The sequence below is a fragment of the Simochromis diagramma genome, unplaced genomic scaffold, assembly GCF_900408965.1.
Source record: "Simochromis diagramma unplaced genomic scaffold, fSimDia1.1 OVJJ01000545.1, whole genome shotgun sequence".
NCBI classification, from domain to species: Eukaryota; Metazoa; Chordata; class Actinopteri; order Cichliformes; family Cichlidae; genus Simochromis; species Simochromis diagramma.
Window position 1 is genome coordinate 7,799,882 of NW_024387371.1, and position 23,445 is coordinate 7,823,326.

The 23,445-nt window shown below is 44.3% G+C and overlaps 1 protein-coding gene across 1 annotated transcript; it reads left to right on the plus strand.

Moving 5' to 3' along the window:
• The first annotated feature begins 1,595 nt into the window (after nucleotides 1–1,595).
• LOC120719043 (solute carrier family 13 member 1-like) lies at nucleotides 1,596–22,058 on the plus strand. Its single transcript, XM_040007898.1, has 15 exons — nucleotides 1,596–1,823; nucleotides 5,862–5,990; nucleotides 7,414–7,550; nucleotides 7,657–7,823; nucleotides 7,956–7,995; nucleotides 8,112–8,193; nucleotides 8,322–8,479; nucleotides 8,647–8,766; nucleotides 9,764–9,862; nucleotides 15,860–15,961; nucleotides 16,136–16,227; nucleotides 16,723–16,817; nucleotides 18,901–19,062; nucleotides 21,371–21,508; nucleotides 21,650–22,058. The coding sequence occupies exons 1-15, from the start codon at nucleotides 1,704–1,706 to the stop codon at nucleotides 21,782–21,784; spliced, it is 1,776 nt and encodes a 591-aa protein (XP_039863832.1). The 5' UTR covers nucleotides 1,596–1,703; the 3' UTR covers nucleotides 21,785–22,058.
• The last annotated feature ends 1,387 nt before the right edge of the window (nucleotides 22,059–23,445 follow it).

Genomic DNA, 23,445 nt, shown 5'->3' on the forward strand with positions numbered 1-23,445 from the left:
GTTCCTGTGCTTGGTACTCAAAGATGACTTCATTCAATTTCTAAATAAATTAATGAATAGTTAAAGCAAACTGGCTGCATACGACCACAGTGCACGTCTTACAGTATGTTTTCATTATTCCAATTATTTGGACAAGATCTCCAACACCACTGGCTGAAATGCAACACAAACTATGATAAAGCCTCCACCGTGTTTTATGGATGACAGCAGACACTCAGTGCTGTATCTCTTTCCTGACCTCCTACATGTATACTAACAGCAATTTCAACCAGAATTGTTATATTTGGAGTAGAGTCCAGTGCTTTTATAATATACCACACCTCAGATTTTTATTTTACCCGTATTCCTCCTGTTCTGATGAGGCTTCAGTGAACAGCAGGCCAAACAACCCAACTCAAGGTTCATTCTTTGAGTTAGGTGGCTTTTTTAATGGTTGAATGATTCATAGGTCAGTGTTTAGTCTGTCATAGGTCAGTGTGGCTTAATAAGCAAAGCAAACATTCCTCTGAAAATAGTGAGGTACAAGGACTGGACTGAGTGAAACAGCAGCCACTGTCCAAAGAAAAGCTTTGAAATGTAAAGGTGGGGAACTGTATCTCAGCTCTGGCTCATTGAAAGCAATATAGAAAGAAATGAGGGTGACTCAAGAGTTTTGCACAAAAATCTCTTAATGACATTAAAGTCTAACTTATAAAGTGAAGTGATTTTTGTGCTGTCAGCACATTCCATCTGGAAAGTTTTTTTTTTTTTATATTTTCCTGAATTTTGTTTAGTTATTAGTTGTGGGTCAAAAGCAACAGACATAAACTCAGCTAAACTTTAATGGATCTCTGAAGTTTTCAAGATAACAAGTTAAAAGATATCAGAAGTTGTTGGAATTCTCACACTTATAGCCAGACACAAGACAAATATACTACCGTCAGCAGGTGCCATGTCATGCTGATGCATGTTCTTTGGAGTATAGATTAAGACTCACCTTTACACAATGAGCTAGTAAGTTTCGTGACTTAGGCATATACTCACATATCATGCATACTTTTGATGCCTGCTTTTAGATTGTTGCTGAATATTCAACATTAATTATATAACAGTCTTTATTCTTTCTTAAAATATAATGAGGACTGGAAATGATGCAAGTCGACATTCTAGCAAATAAATATTGTGTCTAAATATTTCACACCAGGATCAAATAAATAAATCCTTAAAAATCAGGGTAAATGAAAGAGTTTTCCCTGTGAACTGAAGGAGGAAAACCTTAGAGCTCACCAAACCATGTACACATACAATATCAAATCGCACGCTGGAAGCAACTTATTAGGTCTGTGTATGTATATTTGCTATGCGCATTTTAGTAAAAATTATTCTCAATAAGTATCTTTACATGCTTTATAATTTGTTTTTTATGTCAGAGAAACTACTGACATTGACCCTTTCAAGCACCACGCTTGAAATAAATGAAAAGCCTTGTCACATTAACATCTGACCTTTGTCTTAGTGGCGAGATAACCAACAGTTACTAATGAGCTTTTGTATCTTGCTCAAGAAAACTGATATGGAAATGTAAAATGAAGCTTCCAGTAGTTTGATGACTTCCCCAAACTGGTTTCCAGCTTGTCATTCTCAGTCAATCATTACCCTCTCTAACATATCACAGCCAAATAACTGCGGGGTCACAGCAGGATCCTGCAGGAGAGACGAAATCGATGGGAGACAGGAGGATGCTGACGAAGCTGAGCGAAGCACTGTGGAACTATCACAGCCTTCTCCTGATCATCCTCACGCCGCTGCTGCTGCTCCCTCTTCCTCTGGTCATCGGAACAAAGGTACGTGCACAAATATGACGGGAACTGTATCCCCTCCATAACGGTTTCATTTAACTGAAATTGCACTGATCAGTGTTTTTAAACAGCTCCTATCATTATTTGCATATTGTGAAATATGTTGCCACTGCTAGTTTTAATTGTATAGCACATAAACTTTATGATATGATCTCAGTAGGTTGTAGTTATTGTAGAGTTTTTGTGATGATCTGAACAGTCTCTGTGCTTTATTAAGTTTACGTTGGCTCTTTATTTGCTTTCCTATCAGCCAGTCATGGATTTGTACTTATACACTTTTTTCAACTCTAAGCACTACGAGATCTTTTACACTTTTTCCCGTCACTATAAATACGGCTAACAGACCTTTGTGCATAGTGCCAGCTGACCCTTGATCCTTTTTTAATAATGGCCATAAGGTTCAAGGTTCAAGGTTCAAGGTTCTTTATTTGTCACATGCATAGTTATACAAGTATAACACACAGTGAAATGTAGCCTGACACGCTCCTCGACATGTGCAAAAATTGGGGGGGGGGGTGTAGAGGAAGAACATTATATATATATATATATATATATCGTTAGCTTCATAGCATAAGTGCCTAAGTCATTTTTTTGTGTTTTCGGGAAAACAGACGGACAGGATGATGCAGCAGTGGTAGGGGAGTAAAGTTAGGCAAAAATCTCAATTTGACCAAAAAATGACTTAGGCACTTATGCTATGAAGCTAACGATATATAGTATATACATTGGGTGAATGTGCAGTAGTAGCAGCAAGCAGGTGAATTCTGTACATTAATATGAATAGACATCTGACTATTTTACAGGATAGACAATATAAACATGTTTAAAATTAAAGGAATTGAAATGTACATTGTGCCTTGGTTTAGTGTCTGGAAGAGTCCTGTCTCAGTCAATTATAGATGATGTGAGAGGGCGGGTGTGTGTGTTTAGGGCACGGATGGCTTGGGGATAGAAGCTCCTCTTGAGTCTCTCTGTCCTTGCCCGGAAGATGCGGAACCTTCTACCAGATTGCAGAAGTTGGAACAGTTTGTTGCCAGGATGGGACGGGTCCTTCAGTATCTGCTCTAGTCCGGCATCTCCTGGTGTAGGTGTCCTGAAGCGGGGGGAGAGCAATCCTGCAGCAGCGTTCTGCTGTACGGATCACTCTCTGGAGAGCTTTTTGGTCCTTCACACAGTTGTTCCCAAACCACGATGTCATGTTCTGTGTGAGGATGCTCTCCACAGCGCCTGTATAGAAAATCCTGAGGATCTTTGGAGAGACCCTGAACTTCCTCAGTTGTCGTAGGTGATACAGGCGCTGCCTAGCCTTTTTGGTCTGGACCTGAATGTGGGCAGCCCATGTCAGGTCTGAGGAGATGTGGACACCAAGATACTTGAAGGACTGCACCCTCTCCACTGGAGCTCCATTGATGATGATGGGCTTGTAGTCTCTGTGCTGACCCCTTCTGAAGTCCACCACCAGCTCCTTGGTCTTGCTGATGTTCAGCTGGAGGTGGTTGTCCTGGCACCACGATGCCAGATTCTTCACTTCATCCATGTAGGCCGCCTCATCGTTGTTGGAGATGGCACCCAACACCACTGTGTCGTCAGCAAACTTCACAATGGTGTTGGAGCCATGGGTGGCCACACAGTCTGAAGTGTAGAGGGAGTAGAGCAGTGGCGAGAGGACACATCCCTGAGGTGCTCCTGTGTTGATGGTGATGCTGTTGGAGAAGCACCTGCCCACCCTCACCACCTGAGTTCTGCCAGTGAGGAAGTCCAACACCCACTCACACAGACGGCTGTTAAGTCCCAGATCCCTCAGCTTTGTGAACAGTCTGCAGGGCACTATTGTGTTAAACGCTGAACTGTAATCAACAAACAGCATTCGCACATAGTTACCCTGTTTCTTGTCCACGTGGCTGAGAGTGGTGTGTAGGACGTGGGCGATGGCATCCTCTGTGGATCTGTTGGATCTGTAGGCGAACTGCAGCGGATCTGTGGTGTCTGGGATGGAGGAGGAGATGATGTTCTTCAGCAGCCTCTCAAACACCTTCATTACTACCGAGGTCAGTGCAACTGGCCGGTAATCGTTCAGGGATGAGGGTTTGCTGTTCTTGGGCACAGGGATGATGGTGGATCTTTTGAAGCATGTGGGGACCACAGACTTCGCCAGGGACTCGTTGAAGATGTAAGTGAACACACCTGCTAGCTGGTCAGCACAGCAGTGCAGCAGAATCCTATATGCATAATAATTTATCTACTTTTCATAAAATGAAAACACATAAAATGATACTTCAAGGTCATTTTTTACAATTTAGGTTTAAAAAATAACAGGATTGCAAATTAGAAGAAAGTAGAAAGCAAGTAAAAGGTGTTTGTTTCTACCAGCTTTTCTTGTGAAAGGCAACCTTGAGCTAATTATATTAGTACATGGGAATCTAAACTTTATTTCAGTCTAAATTTGAATTTAGACTACAGTACTGATCAAACGTTTAAGACCCCTTTAAAAATGGCAAAATATCATATTCTGCATTGGCGGATCTTAACAAAGTTCCAAGTAGAGCTTCTGTCGTGTAGCGCTGTGTGGCAGGCAGGATGACGACCCAAACACAGGCCTCAAACAAAAGTTTAAACTCAGCGAACACCATGAGACCGGAAAGTGTGCGCGTCATGGATGATGTCAGCGTGCACACTGTGTCTGAGGACGAGTGAACGCAGGCAAAGCTACTGGTCTAGACGGGATTCCCGGCTGTGTCCTCAAATCAACCGCGGCTCAGCTGGCTGGAGTGTTTACATGCACATCTTCAACCTTTCCCTCTCTCTGTCTGTAGTCCCAGCCTGCTTCAAAATGGCCACCATCGTCTCTGTACCCAAACCCTCCACCATCTCTTCCTTCCTCTTCCTTAAACGGCTGGCGACCGGTATCTCTGACCCCCATCATGAGCAAACGCTTTGAAAGGCTGGTCGGGGACTTCATCTGCTCTGTACTGCCCGACTCACTGGAACCGCTACATACTGCCACAACAGGCCCACTGATGATGCCACAGCCCTGACACTACATACTGCCCTCTCGCACCCGGAGAAGAGAGACACGTCAGAGAGAATGCTGTTTGTAGATTACAGCTCAGCATTCAATAGTCAGTACACACAAACTAAACAGTGAAGAAGGCGCAGCAGCGCTTCTTCTTTTTCAGGAGACTGAAGAGATTCGGCAAGAGCTCCTGCATCCTCGGGGCCTTCTACCGCTGTGCCTTTGAGAGCATCCTCACTGGACGCATCACCACGTGGTATGGCAACAGCACCGCTTACAACCACAAAGCTCACCAAAGAGTGGTGCGGTGTGCTGAAAGGATAATTGGAGATGAGCTTCCCTCCCCCAGGACGTGTAGAAGAAGCGGTGCCTGAGGAAAGATTGATACACCATTAGCATTGCCTTTCCTCAGTTACTGCTTAGGCTAAATCATTTTGATGTGCGAGGGCATGCAGTAATGGAAAATGAAAACTTCCCTCAAATGTGTTTTACAAAAAGTAACGATCCTATTTTTGAAAATGCAAGGAGTATAAAATACTGTGAAATTTATCCATAAAAATATTAAATTTAAAAAAACTGAATAAACAAAACTGGTTCTTTCTGGATAATTTCAGTACAGATCCAGTTTTCTTGGGTTTTTTTTTAGAATTTGTATTATTTGTTTAAAAAAAGGCGCAGCATTGAAATGATCTGCAAAAGCAAAGATACATACATGCAGAAGTATAACAATAAGAATTAAGTTCAATTTAGACAATGCTTCAACAACCCAAATAATTACCTGAAGGTGTTTTGAAGTGGTTGCTGAGTGACTCTAGTTTACTGTCTCTAACTTCTGCATAACATTCAACTAGAAATGAACTTTATTTATCTATATTTACAGTTATCAACCAAATACACCTCTGTGTGTGTGTGTGTGTGTGTGTGTGTGTGTGTGTGTGTGTGTGTGTGTGTGTGTGTGTGTGTGTGTGTGTGTGTGTGTGTGTAATCATTTTAATGTGTTTTCCCTGTAGGAGGCAGAATGTGGCTTTGTGATGATGCTGATGGCGATATACTGGGTGACGGAGGTGATTCCACTGTCCATGACGGCCATGCTCCCCGCCATTCTCTTCCCCCTCTTTGGCATCATGTCGTCCTCCAATGTGAGTCCTTCTGTTAGCAATCACAGTTACACAGGACAAAGTGTTGATGCGTTGAGAGTTGTTATTCTTTATGAATGCACAGCAGCAGATGTGTTGCTCTGGTTCTGGTTCTGCCTACAGGTGAGTGTCAACATTTGACACTCACCTGAAGTTTTCAGCATATCCCTGCTTCTTTTCCAATTTGCTTGTCCCTCGTGTGATCTTAAAAATCCTAAAACGGCCCTGTTCTTCCATCCATCCATCCATATGCGATAGATGGATGGATGTTCCCAGGCAAGCTGAGCAACATCATCTCTCCAGCGTGGCCTGGGCCTGCCCTAGGGCCTCCTTCCGGTGCTACACGCCCAGAACACCTCACCCAGTAGGGGCCCAGGATGCATTCTAATCAGAGGCCCGAGCCACCTCAAGTAGCTCCTTTTGAGATGGAGGACTAGGAGTTTTACTCTGAGCCCCTCTCAAATGACTGAACTCCTCACCCTATCTCTAAGGGAGATGCCAACCACTCTTTGGAGAAAGTTAATTTTGCCGTTTGTATCTACAGTCTCCTTTGTTTGGTCACTATCCAGAACTTGTGACCATAGGTAGCTTGTGTACTCACCTCTCTCCTTAATACGAATGACCAGTACAGCATCTGCATCACTAAAGACAGTCCCTCAATCTCTCACTCCCCTCTCGCCCCACTCATTAACAAGACCCTGTGATAGTTAAACTCTTCCACCTGGGGCAGCAAGTCACCCCTAATCCAGAGTGAGCACGCCACCCTTTCTGGATTCTCATTTCTGCCACTTGGCTGCAAACTGGTCCAGTGCTCCAGTGTGAGCTGGAGGCCACCAACTGATGAAGCCAGCAGAGCCACGTCATCTTCAGTCTGCCAATCCCAATTCTCCATCCAATGTTCCAAGGTATGTCAACCAAGAGAGCTCTACAACATCTGAAGCTTTTAGGAACACAGAGTGAATCTCATCCACCCCAGAAGCCTCTAAAACAAGCCAGTGTGTCTCAACCTCATGCACTATGTCAGGCTCCTTCATCACCAGAGAGGTCATGTTCCATGTCCCCATACCCAACCTCGAAAGCCAATGATCAGACTGCAAAGGTCTCCACCCCTGACTGATGCCTGACACACATTGCAAGTGACCAGTATGGCACCTCCTGCGTCTTGTGGGCCTACAGCAGAGCAGGCCTTGTTCTTATTTGCAAATAAATGTTTTTATTCTTGGACACTTGGACTCTTCTTTATGCTCATCCAATTATTATCTTTTTAAAGTTGTATTTTAAATTGGTTTATCTGTTACTTGTTAACTCCCCGTATAACATATTCATTGGTCACAAACTCAAATTTGAAAATGGGCTTAAATTTTTACTCCTCTTCCTCAATTACTCTATAGCAGCTCTCTGTTCTAAAATCCCTTTTCTCCTCTAGGTGGCAAAGGAGTATTTTAATAACTTGCACTTCCTGCTTGTGGGTGTTGTCTGCCTCGCCACGTCCATCGAGAAGTGGGGCCTCCACCGCAGAGTCGCCCTGAGGCTCGTCACCTTGGTGGGGGTCAACCCTGCTTGGTGAGCATCTTCGTTCTCTGCTGTTGGATTCAAATTTTGTATTTCTTCGAGATTTAAGTGTGAAGGCTCCATTGTTGCTTTTTGAACACACCACTGTCTCCTTCAGGTTGTTGCTTGGCTTCATGTCCGGCTGTGCCTTCCTCTCAATGTGGGTCCAAAACACATCGGCTGTTACCATGGTGATGCCCATCGTAGATGCTGTTCTCCAACAGATTCTAAAGGCGAATGAAGACGGATACTCTGGTGAAGACAACCCTACCCTGGAGCTGGACGGTACCTGCACAAACAGTATACTTTACTTTATAAAAGCACAAAATATAATTAAAAGTGTGAGATAGCTGTGTGTTTTTGAGCTTACAGTAGGATGGAACTTGTGACCCTGACTATAATCTGTCATTTTTCCAGAAATCAACAACTGTACTGCAAAAAATAAAGAAGCTCTGAGGTATGTAAAGCATGGGGATTCACTGCTGCCCTCTCTGTACCTCTGGGTTCAGGGTGTTCTAAGTTTTTGTTTCTGATGTGCTTGAAGAGCAGTTGAATCCCTTATTCCTCTCTCAGTGACAGCACAGAGCCAGATGTCCCCACAGAAACCTTCACTTCTGTTCAAATACCAGCAGAGTCACAGCCTGCAGAAGACGAGGTGCAAAAAAGCACCAAACAAACACAGAATAAAATTATTCTTTGATATTTTTCCAGTGCTCATACATGTTCTGCTACTTCCGCTATTTCTGCTTCTCTGTCTTGATTTCTCCGCATTTTGTCTTACAGGCTGCAGAGAACGTACCCACGGCCTCCTGCAGGCGTCGGCAGGGCCGGATGCTATGCAAAGCCATGTGCATCGGCATCGCCTACTCCTCCAGCATTGGCGGCATCACCACGCTGCCCGGAACCTCTGCTAACCTCATATTCTCTGAGTACCTCAACCAGTGAGTGTCTCGCATCAGGTGTATGTTAATGAGACATATTGGCAGTGGTGGGATTAATGTTGCCTTCAGTGTTCGCTTAATTCAGTCTGCTGCACAGCTAGAATGAAATAATGATTCAAAGACTCCTTTAAAAATAATGTTTTTGAATCCACTGTCTTTACATTCAGCGTTTACCCAGACTGCAACAGCATCAACTTTGCCAACTGGCTCCTGTTGTGCCTGCCCATCAGTGTTATCATGCTGCTGCTGACATGGTTGTGGCTGTACTGGCTCTTCATTGGCTCAGAGTGAGTGTCAGCATACCATCTGCAGAGCCAATCACCTGCTATCAGTGCTATTCTACTCTGACTACTCTTTGTGCACACTCCATTATTTTTTCTCTTTTATCAGTTTCATCATCCTATTCTGATTTCTTTGCATTAATCAATTAGTGGAAGCATCATCACATGTGTTATATATGTGTTTTATTGTTGTGAAGATTTATTATAGTTCAAAGCTCTGATGATGGATCAGTTGTTGGCATCTTTAACAGAAATGTCTGACTACCTTTAAACTTAAACTTAAGCAGAAGTTTCCAGCAGCTTTTCAGAGAAAACTAAAGAACATATACATGCTATTTGACAGTTTTTATTATGTTTTGCTACCGCATTTACAATAGGTTAAAGGTACGATTTTATTTTAAAAGTCCAATCCTCACCAAAAAGAACAATGCCGAAGCATCTTCCAAAAATCTGCAGTATTTCCAGAAAAGTGTCTTATATGCATCTCCATTTATATTTGGTAGTATGACTTCAGGACATAACAGAGCAGGCATCACTAACAACAGGAAGAACTCAGGGAGGGGCAGCCATCAACTGTGACTGGTTAGGAAGTGAGGATAAAAGAGAGGAGAAGGCTAAACTGGAGAACATAGACAACTACAGTCCTCAGTGCATGATGGGAAGTATGGGAATAGTTGGCAGCATAACTAAAGCTTGGTTCACGGTCACCTGATCTAGATCTAACTAGAGATTTAACAAAAACGATATTTTTAAGCCTCTCTTTAAGTAGACACAGTCTCTGTCTCCAGAATCCAAGAAGATCCAGGAAAACAAATCACTCCTGCATACAAAGTGTTTCTCTTACTCCAGATTATTTTAGTGCAAAGACGGAATTTTATCATCAGTTTGACTTAAATAGTAAAATTTGCAAAATTAAAATGAAATTTCTCTCTCTCGCTCACACACACACACACACACACACACACACACACACACACACACACACACACACTGTCTCATGCAGCTTCAAGTTCCTGTGGCAGTGTCGGGGAGAGCAGTCTGACAGAGAGAGGGCGGTGAAAAAGGTGCTGGAAGACGAGTACAAGAAGCTGGGAGCCATTAGGTGATCTCTCATTCGTTTATTTACACACTCGTTTATTCATCAAAGTAATCAGTTTGATCATTTATTCATTCATGCGTAATCATTTATGCAGTGTTGGTGATACAGGATGTTGGTTAGAGATTTACACTGGGTCTTAATGCATGCTCAATCATCCAGCTAAGAAATCCCAGAATCTGGACGTAGCGTTTTCAGTGTCATCCAAGTGACTTCTTCAGTTTCAGTTGACTGCAGGTTTCTCCAACCTTATCCGGTTGTTCAGTGATGACGCGACGAATCCTACTTCCGGGTCTAAAGTAGTCTGCGTTTAATATGGCTTTTGTGTTGTTAACATGTTTAATGTTATGTATTTTCTTCTATTTGATCTGAAAAAGCTCCTAAAACAGTCAGTGATCCCTGTTAACCTCCCTCGGCTTTTATTACCACTAATCATTTATTTAAGCTCAGTTTTTAAAACCTTAGGATGTAACTACAGCCCAGCCCATGCAGCAGTATATGAATGACTAACCTTGTATTGTGGATGGATTATCTCAGTTGTTCTCCTGGCTGAAGTTTGGTCCTTTTACAGCATCCTGCCATGTGATTACATTTGTTTCTGACCACCGAGAACACTCACGGTAACTTTTATCGAGTGGAAAAAAAGTTAGCTTGTTTATATTATGCTAACATAGCTGTGTCGCTAGCGGTCACGTAGCACATCATTATATACCAGCTAGCCCAACTTCAGTAACCCTACAAACATCACTGCTGTTTAGTTTTCTGTCTTCATTTATGTTGGAAGTGATAACAGATACGGGAGAGGTGGAGGAAGATCTCAGCCTGGGTGTCTATTGTCTCATGTAGTCTGGAAGATGAATGGATGGTGGGGTGGGTGCAGTTTTCTCTGTGGTGGGGTTGGGTGGAGTGTCCCGGGCTCTGTGGGGCCGGGGGGCGCTGCTGCGCTGGGCCCCGGTCTGGATGGGCCTGGGCCCCCTTTCCCTGGCGGGTCGCGGAGTATGGGAGTGCCTACTGGGGTCAGCGGGGGAGCTGGCCCCAGGGAGGGGTCACCTGCCCCTCCCTTCCTTCCCTCCCCATCTCCAGCTGCCTCCCTCTTCCCGCTCCACCACAACCACCCACACATGTAGGGCCTTGGAGTAGGGGTATGTCACCAGGGTGCAGAGAAGTCTGTCTACCCCCCCCCCCCCCCCCCTCTGTCCCCTTCTGGCTGCCTCTGCCTCAATTTTATCCCACAACTTAGACATTCACATTACTCACACTCTCATTACACATACATATAGGATCTTGGGGGTGGGCACGATACACGGAGTCCAAATTACCATCAGGGTGTACACCCCACCCCTGGCGTCGTTGCCCACCTCTCAATTTTGAATACACGTAGACATTGAGGGCTAGCAGGAGGGACTATGCGCTTACCTGCTGCTCTCTGGCAGGTAGCTCCATGCCCTCCTGGGTTTTAATTGCACCTTAGAACACACATGCATCAACACTACAATGAGCGGGTGGAGGGAGGTTTGGAGTCTTCTCTCACCCCCGTTCTCTGCGGCCTGCTGGAGCGGGGGGGCTAGGAGGAATTGGCCGTCCGACTGCGGTCTGGAGTGTGGGGCCTCCCTGCTGCTGCGGAGTCGGGGCGGTCTGCCTCTCCCCACCGCAGGGAAAAGGGTAACACCACCTGGGTCTGGGTGCAGTTCCCCCCTCCAGGGGCAAGGGTACCTAGACCCGGTTCGTAGAGTACGCTTGGGGAGTGTGACCATGTGTACAGCGTCTCTTTATGTCTGTCTCCATGTTGGTTGAGTGTGGAGTAAGTGCATATGAGAGCATGAGGGTGGGAATGGATGTTTGTGTCTGTGTGTGCCTGTATGTCTGTGTCTATATGTCAGGTTGGGTATCAGACGCCACCTCTCTGGGGACATCTCAGACCCTCCAAGGTTTGGAGGCCTATCTCCACCCACCACCACTTCCCCTGCCAGTGGCGGACTCCCTCAGGTGTCGGTGCATTGGTGGTTCTTTGTGTCTGGGGGTGGGCGTCCGGGTACACACCGGCTCACTCCTTGGCGGCCGCTTATCGGGGCCTGGAGCCTGGGGCTCGCTCGGGCCACTTCGGAGGTGGGGTGCCCCCGGCCTCTCGGCCTGGGGCTCGGTCACTCAGGCACAGCTGGCTGCCGGCGGAGCTCATGGGCGCGTCACTGCAACTCCCCCTGGCTTCTGCTCCGCGGCTGCTGAGTGAGCCCTCATCTGGGACTCTCCTCAGCTCTTACTGGGACAGTGGCTCGGCTGCCCCTCTGTTGGTCTTCCTTGGTCTCTTGTGTTCTGGGGGCCTCTGGATGTCTGGAGTTTTGATCTCCTCCATACCTGCTTCATACCCTGGAGGACGGGGCTGTGGCTCCCCACACTCCCTAGCAGATCGTTACATGGAGAAACCTTTGGAATGCAAGCATGCTGATCCACACAGGTATGCACACAGGTGTACACACGGGTATTCACAGACGCGGACTACAGCTTTCTTGGCTGCTGCCTCAAAGCACATTGTGCGCTGTCTATCTTGCGTGCTGCACAATATCGTTTATTATTTAGTATCTACTGATATCTACTGCTAGCTAGTTTATTGTGATGGTGCTGTTTTTTTTTATTATGTTGCTCTTTGTTGTTTGCTTTCTCGTCTGTTTTTTTTCTCCATACAGGTGACCCAGGTGTTTTGTTCTTTTTTTTTTTTTTTTCTTTCTTCCCCCCCTTCTCACCGTCTCTTCTCCCCTTTGGTTTTCTTTCTCTCCCTCTCTTTCTTTCATTCTTTCTCCCCCCTGTCCTATCCTCCAGTCATGTCTGTCCCGTTTGTAGCAACTGAAAATAAAATAAATTCATAATTATAATAAAGGTCAATCAAATGGACCAATATGGCAAGGCCATGATGATCCACTTGGTAAAATAAATCCGCTTGGCATCTTTCTTGGCCTTAAGACAACAATTCTGATGGAAAAAAAAAAAAGAAAAAAAAAAAAGGAAGTGATAACAGAGTTGTACGTTTTAATTTGTTTCCAAAACCCCGCAGTCAGGACATGCTATATTGTATTTAGATAGAAGCTAGCGAGCTAACTTCCTGCTAACTTCTAACTCCGTTAAATGTCATAAATTCCGTTTTCATGGATGCCTGGATGTTAAACTCAATTGTTACACCTGGTAGAGCAGAACGCTGATCATTTTATTAAAGATGAAAGACTTTAGACAGTTTTTCAACTCTCAGTAATGCCATAGTGATCGTTTGATATATGGACCTGCAGCAGAGTTTAGACCCAGACACGGCTAGTGACGTCAGACTGAACAACCGGATAAATAGTTCTGCATAATGATCAAAACTGGCACCACGGCCTGACAGTGGACTGTGATGTCAGCTTCATGACCATTAATATGCAAATTGTTTGACCATTGATCAATGGCCACAAGGACTGAGGAGCTCATTCATATATATATATATATGAATGAGCTCCTCAGTCCTGCGCAGTATCTTAGCTGTTCCCAGGACTGCGCTCTTCTGGACAGAGAGATCTCCGATGTTATTCCCGGGATCTGCTGGAGCCACTCGCCTAGCTTGGGAGTCACTGCACCTAGTGCTCCGATTACCACGGGGACCACCGTTACCTTCACCCTCCACATCCTCTCGAGCTCTTCTCTGAGCCCTTGGTATTTCTCCAGCTTCTCGTGTTCCTTCTTCCTGATATTGCTGTCATTGGGAACCGCTACATCGATCACTACGGCCGTCTTCTTCTGTTTGTCTACCACCACTATGTCCGGTTGGTTAGCCACCACCATTTTGTCTGTCTGTATCTGGAAGTCCCACAGGATCTGAGCTCGGTCATTCTCCACCACCCTTGGGGGCATCTCCCATTTTGACCTCGGGACTTCCAGGTTATACTCGGCACAGATGTTCCTGTACACTATGCCGGCCACTTGGTTATGGCGATCCTTGTATGCCTTGCCTGCTAGCATCTTGCACCCTGCTGTTATGTGCTGGATTGTCTCTGGGGCATCTTTACACAGCCTGCACCTGGGGTCTTGCCTGGTGTGATAGACCCCAGCCTCTATGGATCTTGTACTCAGAGCTTGTTCTTGTGCTGCCATGATTAGTGCCTCTGTGCTGTCTTTCAGTCCAGCTTTGTCCAGCCACTGGTAGGATTTCTGGATATCAGCCACCTCCTCTATCTGCCGGTGGTACATACCGTGCAGGGGCCTGTCCTTCCATGATGGTTCCTCGTCTCCCTCCTCTTTCTTGGGTTTCTGCTGCCTGAGGTATTCACTGAGCACTCGGTCAGTTGGGGCCATCTTCCCAATGTATTCTTGGATGTTCGTTGTCTCATCCTGGACTGTGGTGCTGACACTCACCAGTCCCCGGCCCCCTTCCTTCCACTTAGCGTACAGCCTCAGGGTGCTGGACTTGGGGTGAAACCCTCCATGCATGGTAAGGAGCTTTCTTGTCTTTATGTCAGTGGCTTCTATCTCCTCCTTTGGCCAGCCTATTACCCCAGCAGGGTACCTGATCACGGGCAGGGCGTACGTGTTGATGGCCCGGATCTTGTTCTTACCATTCAGCTGACTCCTCAGGACTTGCCTGACCCTCTGCAGGTACTTGGTGGTTGCAGCTTTTCTAGCGGCCTCTTCATGGTTCCCATTCGCCTGCGGGATCCCCAGGTACTTGTAACTGTCCTCTATGTCTGCAATGTTGCCTTCTGGTAGTTCAATCCCCTCAGTTCTGACTACCTTCCCTCTCTTTGTTACCATCCGACTACACTTCTCCAGTCCGAACGACATTCCGATGTCATTGCTGTATAGCCTGGTAGTGCGGATCAGTGAATCGATGTCTCGTTCACTCTTGGCATACAGCTTGATGTCATCCATGTACAGGAGGTGGCTGACAACTGCTCCGTTCCGTAGTCGGTATCCGTAGCCAGTCTTGTTAATGATCTCATTGAGGGGGTTCAGGCCTATGCAGAACAGCAGTGGGGACAGAGCATCTCCTTGGTAGATCCCGCACTTGATGGTGACTTGTGCTATGGGCTTGGAGTTGGCCTCTAGTGTTGTACACCACATCCCCATTGAGTTCCTGATGAAGGCTCTTAGGGTCCCATTGATCTTGTACAATTCTAGGCATTCCAGTATCCAGCTGTGGGGCATTGAGTCATAGGCCTTCTTGTAATCAATCCAGGCAGTGCACAGGTTGGTCAGTCTGGTCTTGCAGTCTCGGCTGACTGTTCTGTCTACCAGTAGCTGGTGTTTTGCGCCTCTGGTATTCTTGCCAATTCCTTTCTGTGTCCCGCTCATGTATTGACCCATGTGCATGTTCATCTTGGATGTTCGAAAAGTGGGCTACTGGAACAAGAAGGCATCGGTGGGCAAGAGACGAAAACAGGGCGTTGTTGGAATTCTACTACGCAAGTAACCCCGGCGGAAGGGGCTACATGAATAGGATGAGGGACCTATGGATATATATATATATATATATATATATATATATATCTCAGTTATATATTACACATATATACGATTAAAGAGCTAGCTCTCTGTCCTGGTCGTTGTGTCCTTGGGCAAGACACTTTACCCTACTTGCCTACTGGTGTTGGCCAGAGGGGCCGATGGCGCGATATGGCAGCCTCGCTTCTGTCAGTCTGCCCCAGGGCAGCTGTGGCTACAACTGTAGCTTGCCTCCACCAGTGTGTGAATGTAAGAGTGAATGAATAGCGGTATTGTAAAGCGCTTTGGGTGCCTTGAAAAGCGCTATATAAATCCAATCCATTATTATTATATTATTATTATTATGTATATATATATATATATATATATATATATATATATATATATATTATATATCTACCACGTTTACAGTTTTACAGTACCTTTGATGGTCAGTTGTCATGCCAATGCTGTCATTCATTTTACTTGTTTATCAATTATTGACAGAAAGACATTCCTATGATAATTTATGCATTCACACATTCATTCGTTCCCTCTCTCCAGTTCTCAGGAGATCTTCACCGGGGTGGTTTTTGTGGTGATGGTTTTGTTGTGGTTGACCAGATCTCCAGGTTTTGTACCCGGCTGGGGTTCCCTCTTCCCTCAGTGAGTCACAACCTTCTTTTATTGCCTTGGAAATTATTCAAAATTATTCCCACAAACAATACGATACAAATGATACAATGACAAAGACCAGATTCTTTGGGAAACATGCATTTTTATGATTTTTCGCAGCAGCAATGAACCATGACCCAGCTGATCACTTTTTCTATTTTTCAGTAAATCCAACTACATCACAGATGCCACTGTGGCTCTGGTGCTGGGCGTCCTCCTCTTCTTTGTACCTGCTCACGGACCCTCCAGAAAATATGGTGTGAAATATGTATGAAATGTGGCTTGTTGTTTAGTCGGATGTTGAAGGCTAACACAAGTACTCTCAACATTTTTGTTTATGAAGGGCAACCAATCAGTTACAGTTGAAACCTTGTTTCAGGCAAACTTTAAACCAAGGGGCTACACCACAGACCACTGTGAGATAAATAAGAATTATTATTAACTGAGTCATGCAAAACTGCTCCAAGAATAAGGAGCAGGAATTAGCATAATGGGTCAGGATTAAATACTGTAGATTTACTCAGGTTGTTTTTTCTTAATTCTTCTTAATGCAGTTTTCCTACACTACATTAATCTCACTTCTTTGGTTATTGCGTCCTATGCATATCAAGCTTTTACATAAAAGAGATATAAAAGCTTGAGACTGCAAAGAAATGTGTGAATACCAACAATCAGTAAAGTTTTAACAATCATTTAACACGTCTGTTTTTCAGCATCAGTCCCAGTAAATATGTTTTTTTCTCTCAATTCAGAGGCGATGATCTCTTGGAAAGAGTTTCAGGCCTCCATGCCGTGGCAAGTTGCCCTGCTGGTTGGTGGAGGCTTTGCCCTCGCTAAAGGTGCAGAGGTATGCTGAAATACAAATTACAATACATCCAGAACAGTTTCCTCGTACAGACCAAGAAGAAATTTGATGCAAACATTGTAAAGTTTTCACAGCTAACACAGAATAATCTCAGGTCCAGACAAAAATCAGCACTCTGGTGTAGATCATTGGGAATGACAGGAATTTTCACTACTTCGTTACTAGGGATGGATATCGTTTAGGTTTTATCCGATACCAGTACCAAACCGGTACTTTTGAAACGGTGCCGGTGCTTAAATGGTGCTCGAATTGGTGCTTAAAGAATCAAGAACACAAACTTTGTCCTAAAACCTCTCATGTTTAGCTGTTTTTTGTATATAGATAACAATGTTAGCCTTTTCTGCAGCTATAAGGGATATATGGTATCACTCTTGGCTGGAAGCAGTGCTTAAACAATGGAAAAAACACCAACTTTGTCCAAAAACCTCTCATGTTTAGCTGTTTTCCACTTTTTCTTTGGTCATTTTAGCCTTTTTAGCCAGGGTGAAGGGAGCATCTGCCATCATACAAGAAGACAGCCGCATGTAGCTACGACGGTGTTTGCTAGTTCACCTTACATGCATTAATGTAATAACGTGGTTAGCCTACTCAACGTAAATTACACACGAACAACATTAAGCTACTCACTCAGAGAAGAACGGCTGCTGCTGCATCATCATCCTCATCATTTCTGCTACACTGGCAGGGCTAGGGGCCAGGACTCTCCTCTTTGGGTTCATGTCGCTAACTCCGGGTCAGATAACAGGCACCACACCCATAGTAGATGTGCTCGGTGTGAGGTCTCGCAGCAAGCTATCAAATACGGTGCATTTCTCAGCTTTTAAAAAAAACGCTATGCGTTGCCAGGTGTTTAATCAGATTCGAGGTGTTACCTCCTTTGCACAGTATCACCTTAAAGCACTTGTTGCAGGCTGCTGAGTTTGCATCTTTTGCTGTGAAGTACAGCCAGACTTTTGACCGCTTCGCCTTGGGCATTTTTAATCTGTAGCTCTGCTCTAAAAGAACGTACTTATCTGGGCCCGCCTACTATCCTCGGAAAGGTAAAATGATTGGCTAGAATCCAAAGTGTATGACAGCTCAGTAAAAAAAAAAAAAAGCACCGAAATGTGCGCTGCTCTTCGGTCTGGTTACTACCGTTTATGTCAGAACACCGGTACCCATCCCTATTCATTACTGATCTAAATGACTTCTTCAGTCTCAGCTGACTGCAGGTTTCCAACCTTATGACCAGTACATTTGTACAATAACTGAAACTAGCACCACTGAATGAACAATAAGCTGTGAGGTCAGTTCCTTGACCACTAATATGCAAATTGTCATGACCATCGATCAACAACCATTGATCAAAGATCACTGATCGTTGCCCATGAGTACCATTCACAGAGAGTTAGGGAACGGCTGCAATCACAAAGATGTGCCCTTAGGCCCCCTCCTCAATTCAGAGATGGTCTTTTCCCTTTCACCTAAATGGTCTCCTTGACTCCCCACTTAAACCAGCGTTTCTCCATGAGTGACGAAATGTTTCTCCCACTGAAAACACCACATCCAGATGAACAGAATCAACCTTCTGAAATTTATTGGCTATGATTTGTCTAAAATTGAAATCATTAACTAATGAACAAATGGTTTCACTGTCAGACCAGCACGTCCTCATTGCATCTGGTCAAGTGTCCACAAACGTCATGTCAAATCTTCAAAATGGGCCTTCAGAAACCAGTGGTTGATGTAATGGTACCGGGGCGCCCCCAGTGTTAAAACACGGGGAAGCAGAGGTGTAAATTGTTGTAAGTGTAGTCTGACAGCCGAGAGCTGCAGCCGTTTATAATAAAGATGACTCTAAAGAGCAACCTCTGGACCCGCCGTGTCTCAATCACACCACAAGTACCTATGTCCATCTTTTATAGTGTCTACACCAACATGATGTATAGAAAAGGTGAGCCAAAGAAACTAGTCTCTTCAGAAGTTGAAAGAACTGACTTGTCCCTTAGTTTAACAAAAAGAACTGATAGATACATTAAAGCTGGTATAAAATCTGCTTAACGTGTGTGTTTGTTTGTGTGTGCAGGAGTCAGGTCTCTCTTTGTGGGTGGCCAGGCTGATGACACCTCTGGGCGACCTCCCGGTCTTAGCCACAGTCACAATTGCCTGTCTCATTGTCACCACGCTAACAGAAGTGACCAGCAATGCCGCCACCATCACCATCTTCCTCCCCATTCTCTCTCCTCTGGTTAGTTCAGTGTTTTATATTGTACAGATCTGCGGAAAATCTGATTCTCTCAGTCTACTAGAGTAGCTTTGCATGATTCACAGTTGAAAATAATCTTCGTTTATCTTACACTGAGGAGTCCCTCAGTTTACGGTCCCTCCCTTTAACCCTAATTTCTTTGACTGTAGCTAACCAACAAACCACTAAGGGATAAGCAGTTGCCATCCTACAGACCTGTTGACCGAAGCTTTGCTTGTCTTGAATATGAGCGTCCACTAAACCAGCTCATCGCTTGACACCAACTTCATTTTTTTCTAAATCAATTTCTTCAAGGACAAACTTTTCACACAATTTTTTGCGTAGTTTCTTGCAAATTTCTAAGTGTGTAAAGGCCTTAAGTGTTAATTACCTGATATGTGCGACTGTGGACATACTCTGCTAACCACGTTTGACACAATGAGCTGCCCGCTCTCTCTCGTCTGTAAATGCCAGCCTCTGGTTCCAAAAAGCCAACATACAGTGGCTTGCAAAAGTATTCGGTCCCCTTGAACTTTCCCACATTTTGTCACATTACAGCCACAAACATGAATCAATTTTATTGGAATTCCACATGAAAGACCAACACAAAGTGGTGTACACGTGAGAAGTGGAACGAAAATCATACGATTCCAAACATTTTTTACAAATAAATAACTGCAAAGTGGGGTGTGAGTAATTATTCAGCCCCCTGAGTCAATACTTTGTAGAACCACCTTTTGCTGCAGTTCCAGCTGCCAGTCTTTTAGGGTCTGTCTCTACCAGCTTTGCACATCTACAGACTGAAATCTTTGCCCATTCTTCTTTGCAAAACAGCTCCAGCTCAGTCGGATTAGATGGACAGCGTTTGTGAATAGCAGTTTTCAGATCTTGCCACAGATTCTCGATTGGATTTAGATCTGGACTTTGACTGGGCCATTCTAACACATGGATATGTTTTGTTTTAAACCGTTCCATTGTTGCCCTGGCTTTATGTTTAGGGTCGTTGTCCTGCTGGAAGGTGACCCTCCGCCCCAGTCTCAAGTCTTTTGCAGACTCCAAGAGGTTTTCTTCCAAGACTGCCCTGTATTTGGCTCCATCCATCTTCCCATCAACTCTGACCAGCTTCCCTGTCCCTGCTGAAGAGAAGCCCCCCCAGAGCATGATGCTGCCACCACCATATTTGACAGTGGGGATGGTGTGTTCAGAGTGATGTGCAGCGTTTTGCATTTTGGCCAAAAAGTTGCATTTTGGTCTCATCTGACCAGAGCACCTTCTTCCACATGTTTGCTGTGTCCCCCACATGGCTTGTGGCAAACTGCAAACGGGCGATATGACCAAAAATATTTATCATGATATACATTTGAAAATTTGCGATAACGATATAATTCAAACTAAAAAAAATATTTCACAACTCCCCAACTTTATTAGTGCAAAACAAACAAACAAACATCAATGCATTTTCACTTAAACAAGCAGCTGTTTTTTATGTGCATTAAAGTTATATAAAAATTTAACAGTGCAAATGCAAATTCCTTGCTGACAGTTTAACCAAAAGGCATTTCAAGTGGAAACTGGCCGACATATCCTCAGCATAACCAAGTATAATATCCACAAAACTTAAAAAGAGGTTATATACACACAATATGGTAATATTATGTTGAAGCACAGTACGTATCACTCCGCCAGGCTCCTGCCTACGATAGCCGTAACGCTCAGACAATCCATCAAGCGGTGCGGCTTCGTAGCTTAGCAAAGTTGTACTGAAACATTTGACAGATTTTGCAGCTGGAATTGCAGCAAAAGGTGGTTCTACAAAGTGTTGACTCTGGGGGCTGAATAATTACTCACACCCCATTTTGCAGTTATTTATTTGTAAAAAATGTTTGGAATCATGTATGATTTTCGTTCCACTTCTCACGTGTGCACCACTTTGTGTTGGTCTTTCACCTGGAATTCCAATAAAAGTGATTCATGTTTGTGGCTGTAATGTGACAAAATGTGGGAAAGTTCAAGGGGGCCGAATACTTTTGCAAGCCACTGTAGCCAACACTGAATTCCCAAATAAAAGGGTGATGTCAGGTTGGCTATTTCCATCTTTAACATACAGTCTTTTTTGTCTGACCTGCCACAAAACAAGTGATTTATTTCCAGCTAGTCAGCATCAATGACACTACTGTGTATGGAACACTAGAGACTGTTATTTCACTAATTTATGAAATTAGTGAAATTATTATCAAATGGACTGGTTCTTATATAGCGCTTTTCTACTCTGAGCACTCAAAGCGCTTTATGAAGATTGTTCTCGCTTCAGGCCGAGGCCATACACGTCAACCCGTTGTACATCCTGATCCCTGCCACCCTGTGCACATCCTTCTCCTTCCTCCTGCCAGTGTCCAACCCGCCCAATGCTGTGGTGTATGCCTATGGACACATCACTATCATGGATATGGTGAGTTCTTTGATAAGAAAAGAGAAGCAGACACTAGAAATAACTCTTTCACTAAATGTATGCTGGCCATAATTCACAAGAAACATCTGTATAACATTCATCCTTGACTGCAAGCCTCGTGTCTGATCATGTCTGCTGCAGGTGAAGGCGGGGCTTGGTGTCAACACGATCGGAGTCCTCTCCCTCCTGCTGGCCATGGCAACTTGGGGAATTCCTCTGTTTTCGCTGGATACATACCCTGAGTGGGCACCGACCTTCAACTCCACGACACCTTGATGAGCGGACCCTGGAACTTAGTTTTCAGTGGTCAGAATCCTTATAGAGACTCCAAGGAGATTCTTGCTAGAGTGATGTTAGACAGGCTATAAACTAAAGTTAAAAGCTGTTAAAAATAAAATAAAATATTCATATTTATGTTTGTTTAGTTTAAAAGATCTATCTCTTTAGTTTGAGTTAATGGGCCAGGAGCTGCAAAGGGAAGTCGGGTTTTTCTGGAAGGTAAACGTCATCCTGGAGTGTAATTAATGCAGTTTTGTAAGATGCCACCAGATTCTCACAGTTACTCATCAGGTGTCATTTTGCATTAGTATGAAACGTGCAGGAAGTTGGAGGGTTGCTGTCAGAATCAGTCAGTTTGTTAAAAAGCAGATCATCGTTTGGTTCCTTCAAGACCTTCATTTTCTGTGCTTTCTTGTGTTTTTTTTTTATTTCACTTACACTTATTGTTAGACTCTGATAAGGATTTTGTTAGGGTTTAAATACGCCACTCCACAACAGTAAACCTGCACACTGGAAAATTTGTGTAGCGACCCCGTTTCACTAATGCCATAACCCATAAGAAGGGAGAAAAGGTTGCTGCCACCCAGCATGCATCTATGCAATACGCTGATTAGTTCATATGTTTTCACTTTTAGCTGTTAATTAGGGCTCTGTTGTTCTTCCCTTTTCTATAGATTTCTAATCAGGGTTCAATTCTATGCGTCCTTCTTAAATCCTGTCTCTGGCAAAAGCTGGGATACCACACTGGAAGTACCACATTTTTGACTGGCTCAGGGATTTGTGTAAACCCAACAGGAGAAGTTTGGATATGTGTGTGTTTTGTTTTTTAAAGTTTTCAATAAACTGTGTTTCTCTGACTTCTAGTTTGATTTTCCTGTGAGATCCTGAGTGAACTGGTTTTGGTTGGCCTTCATATGGAAACGCACAGCTAGGGAAAAGTCTCGTGCCCTTCCTCTGCTTGTAAAAGTCAGCTACTCTGGGATAACACAATATCTCCTCCACCAACACATATGAAAGGTTAATCAAATGTGTGTTTCTCCAAGATAGAGCTTAATAACGTCAAGGTTTGGCGCTGTGGTGGGCAGGTGAGGACCCAAACTCATGGACACAGAAGGATGAACTCAAAGACGCAGCTTTTATTGTGCTGTAGCAAAAACAAGAGACAAACAAAACCTAAACAGGAAACTAGAACACTGGTAAACACAGCGCTGGGGTTCGGTGAGTTACAGGACATCGCACACAGCACATGGAGTGGTACAACATAACAAAGGTCAAAGGAGAACACGGGGCTTAAATACACAAGGGAGTAACGAGGGAAAGGGAAACAGGAGGGAAACACAGCTGTGGGCTAATCAGACATAATGAGACAAGAGGAAGCGAAATTAGATACACTGGAACACAGCACAAGGACTATCAAAATAAAACAGGAGACATGAGACATTCACAAAGACAGACTTTACACCTAGACATGGACACATGACTGACTGGGGAGACAGAGGGAACATGGAGACAAGAGTGACTAGACGTGGAACACGGGGAAGGCAAAGTGACAGAAACCTAGGAACTAAGAATATAACACAAGCAGAAAACAAAGAGAACCAAATAACAATAATTAACCAATGAACACAAAACACTGAGTCACAGACTCAGTAGCGTGA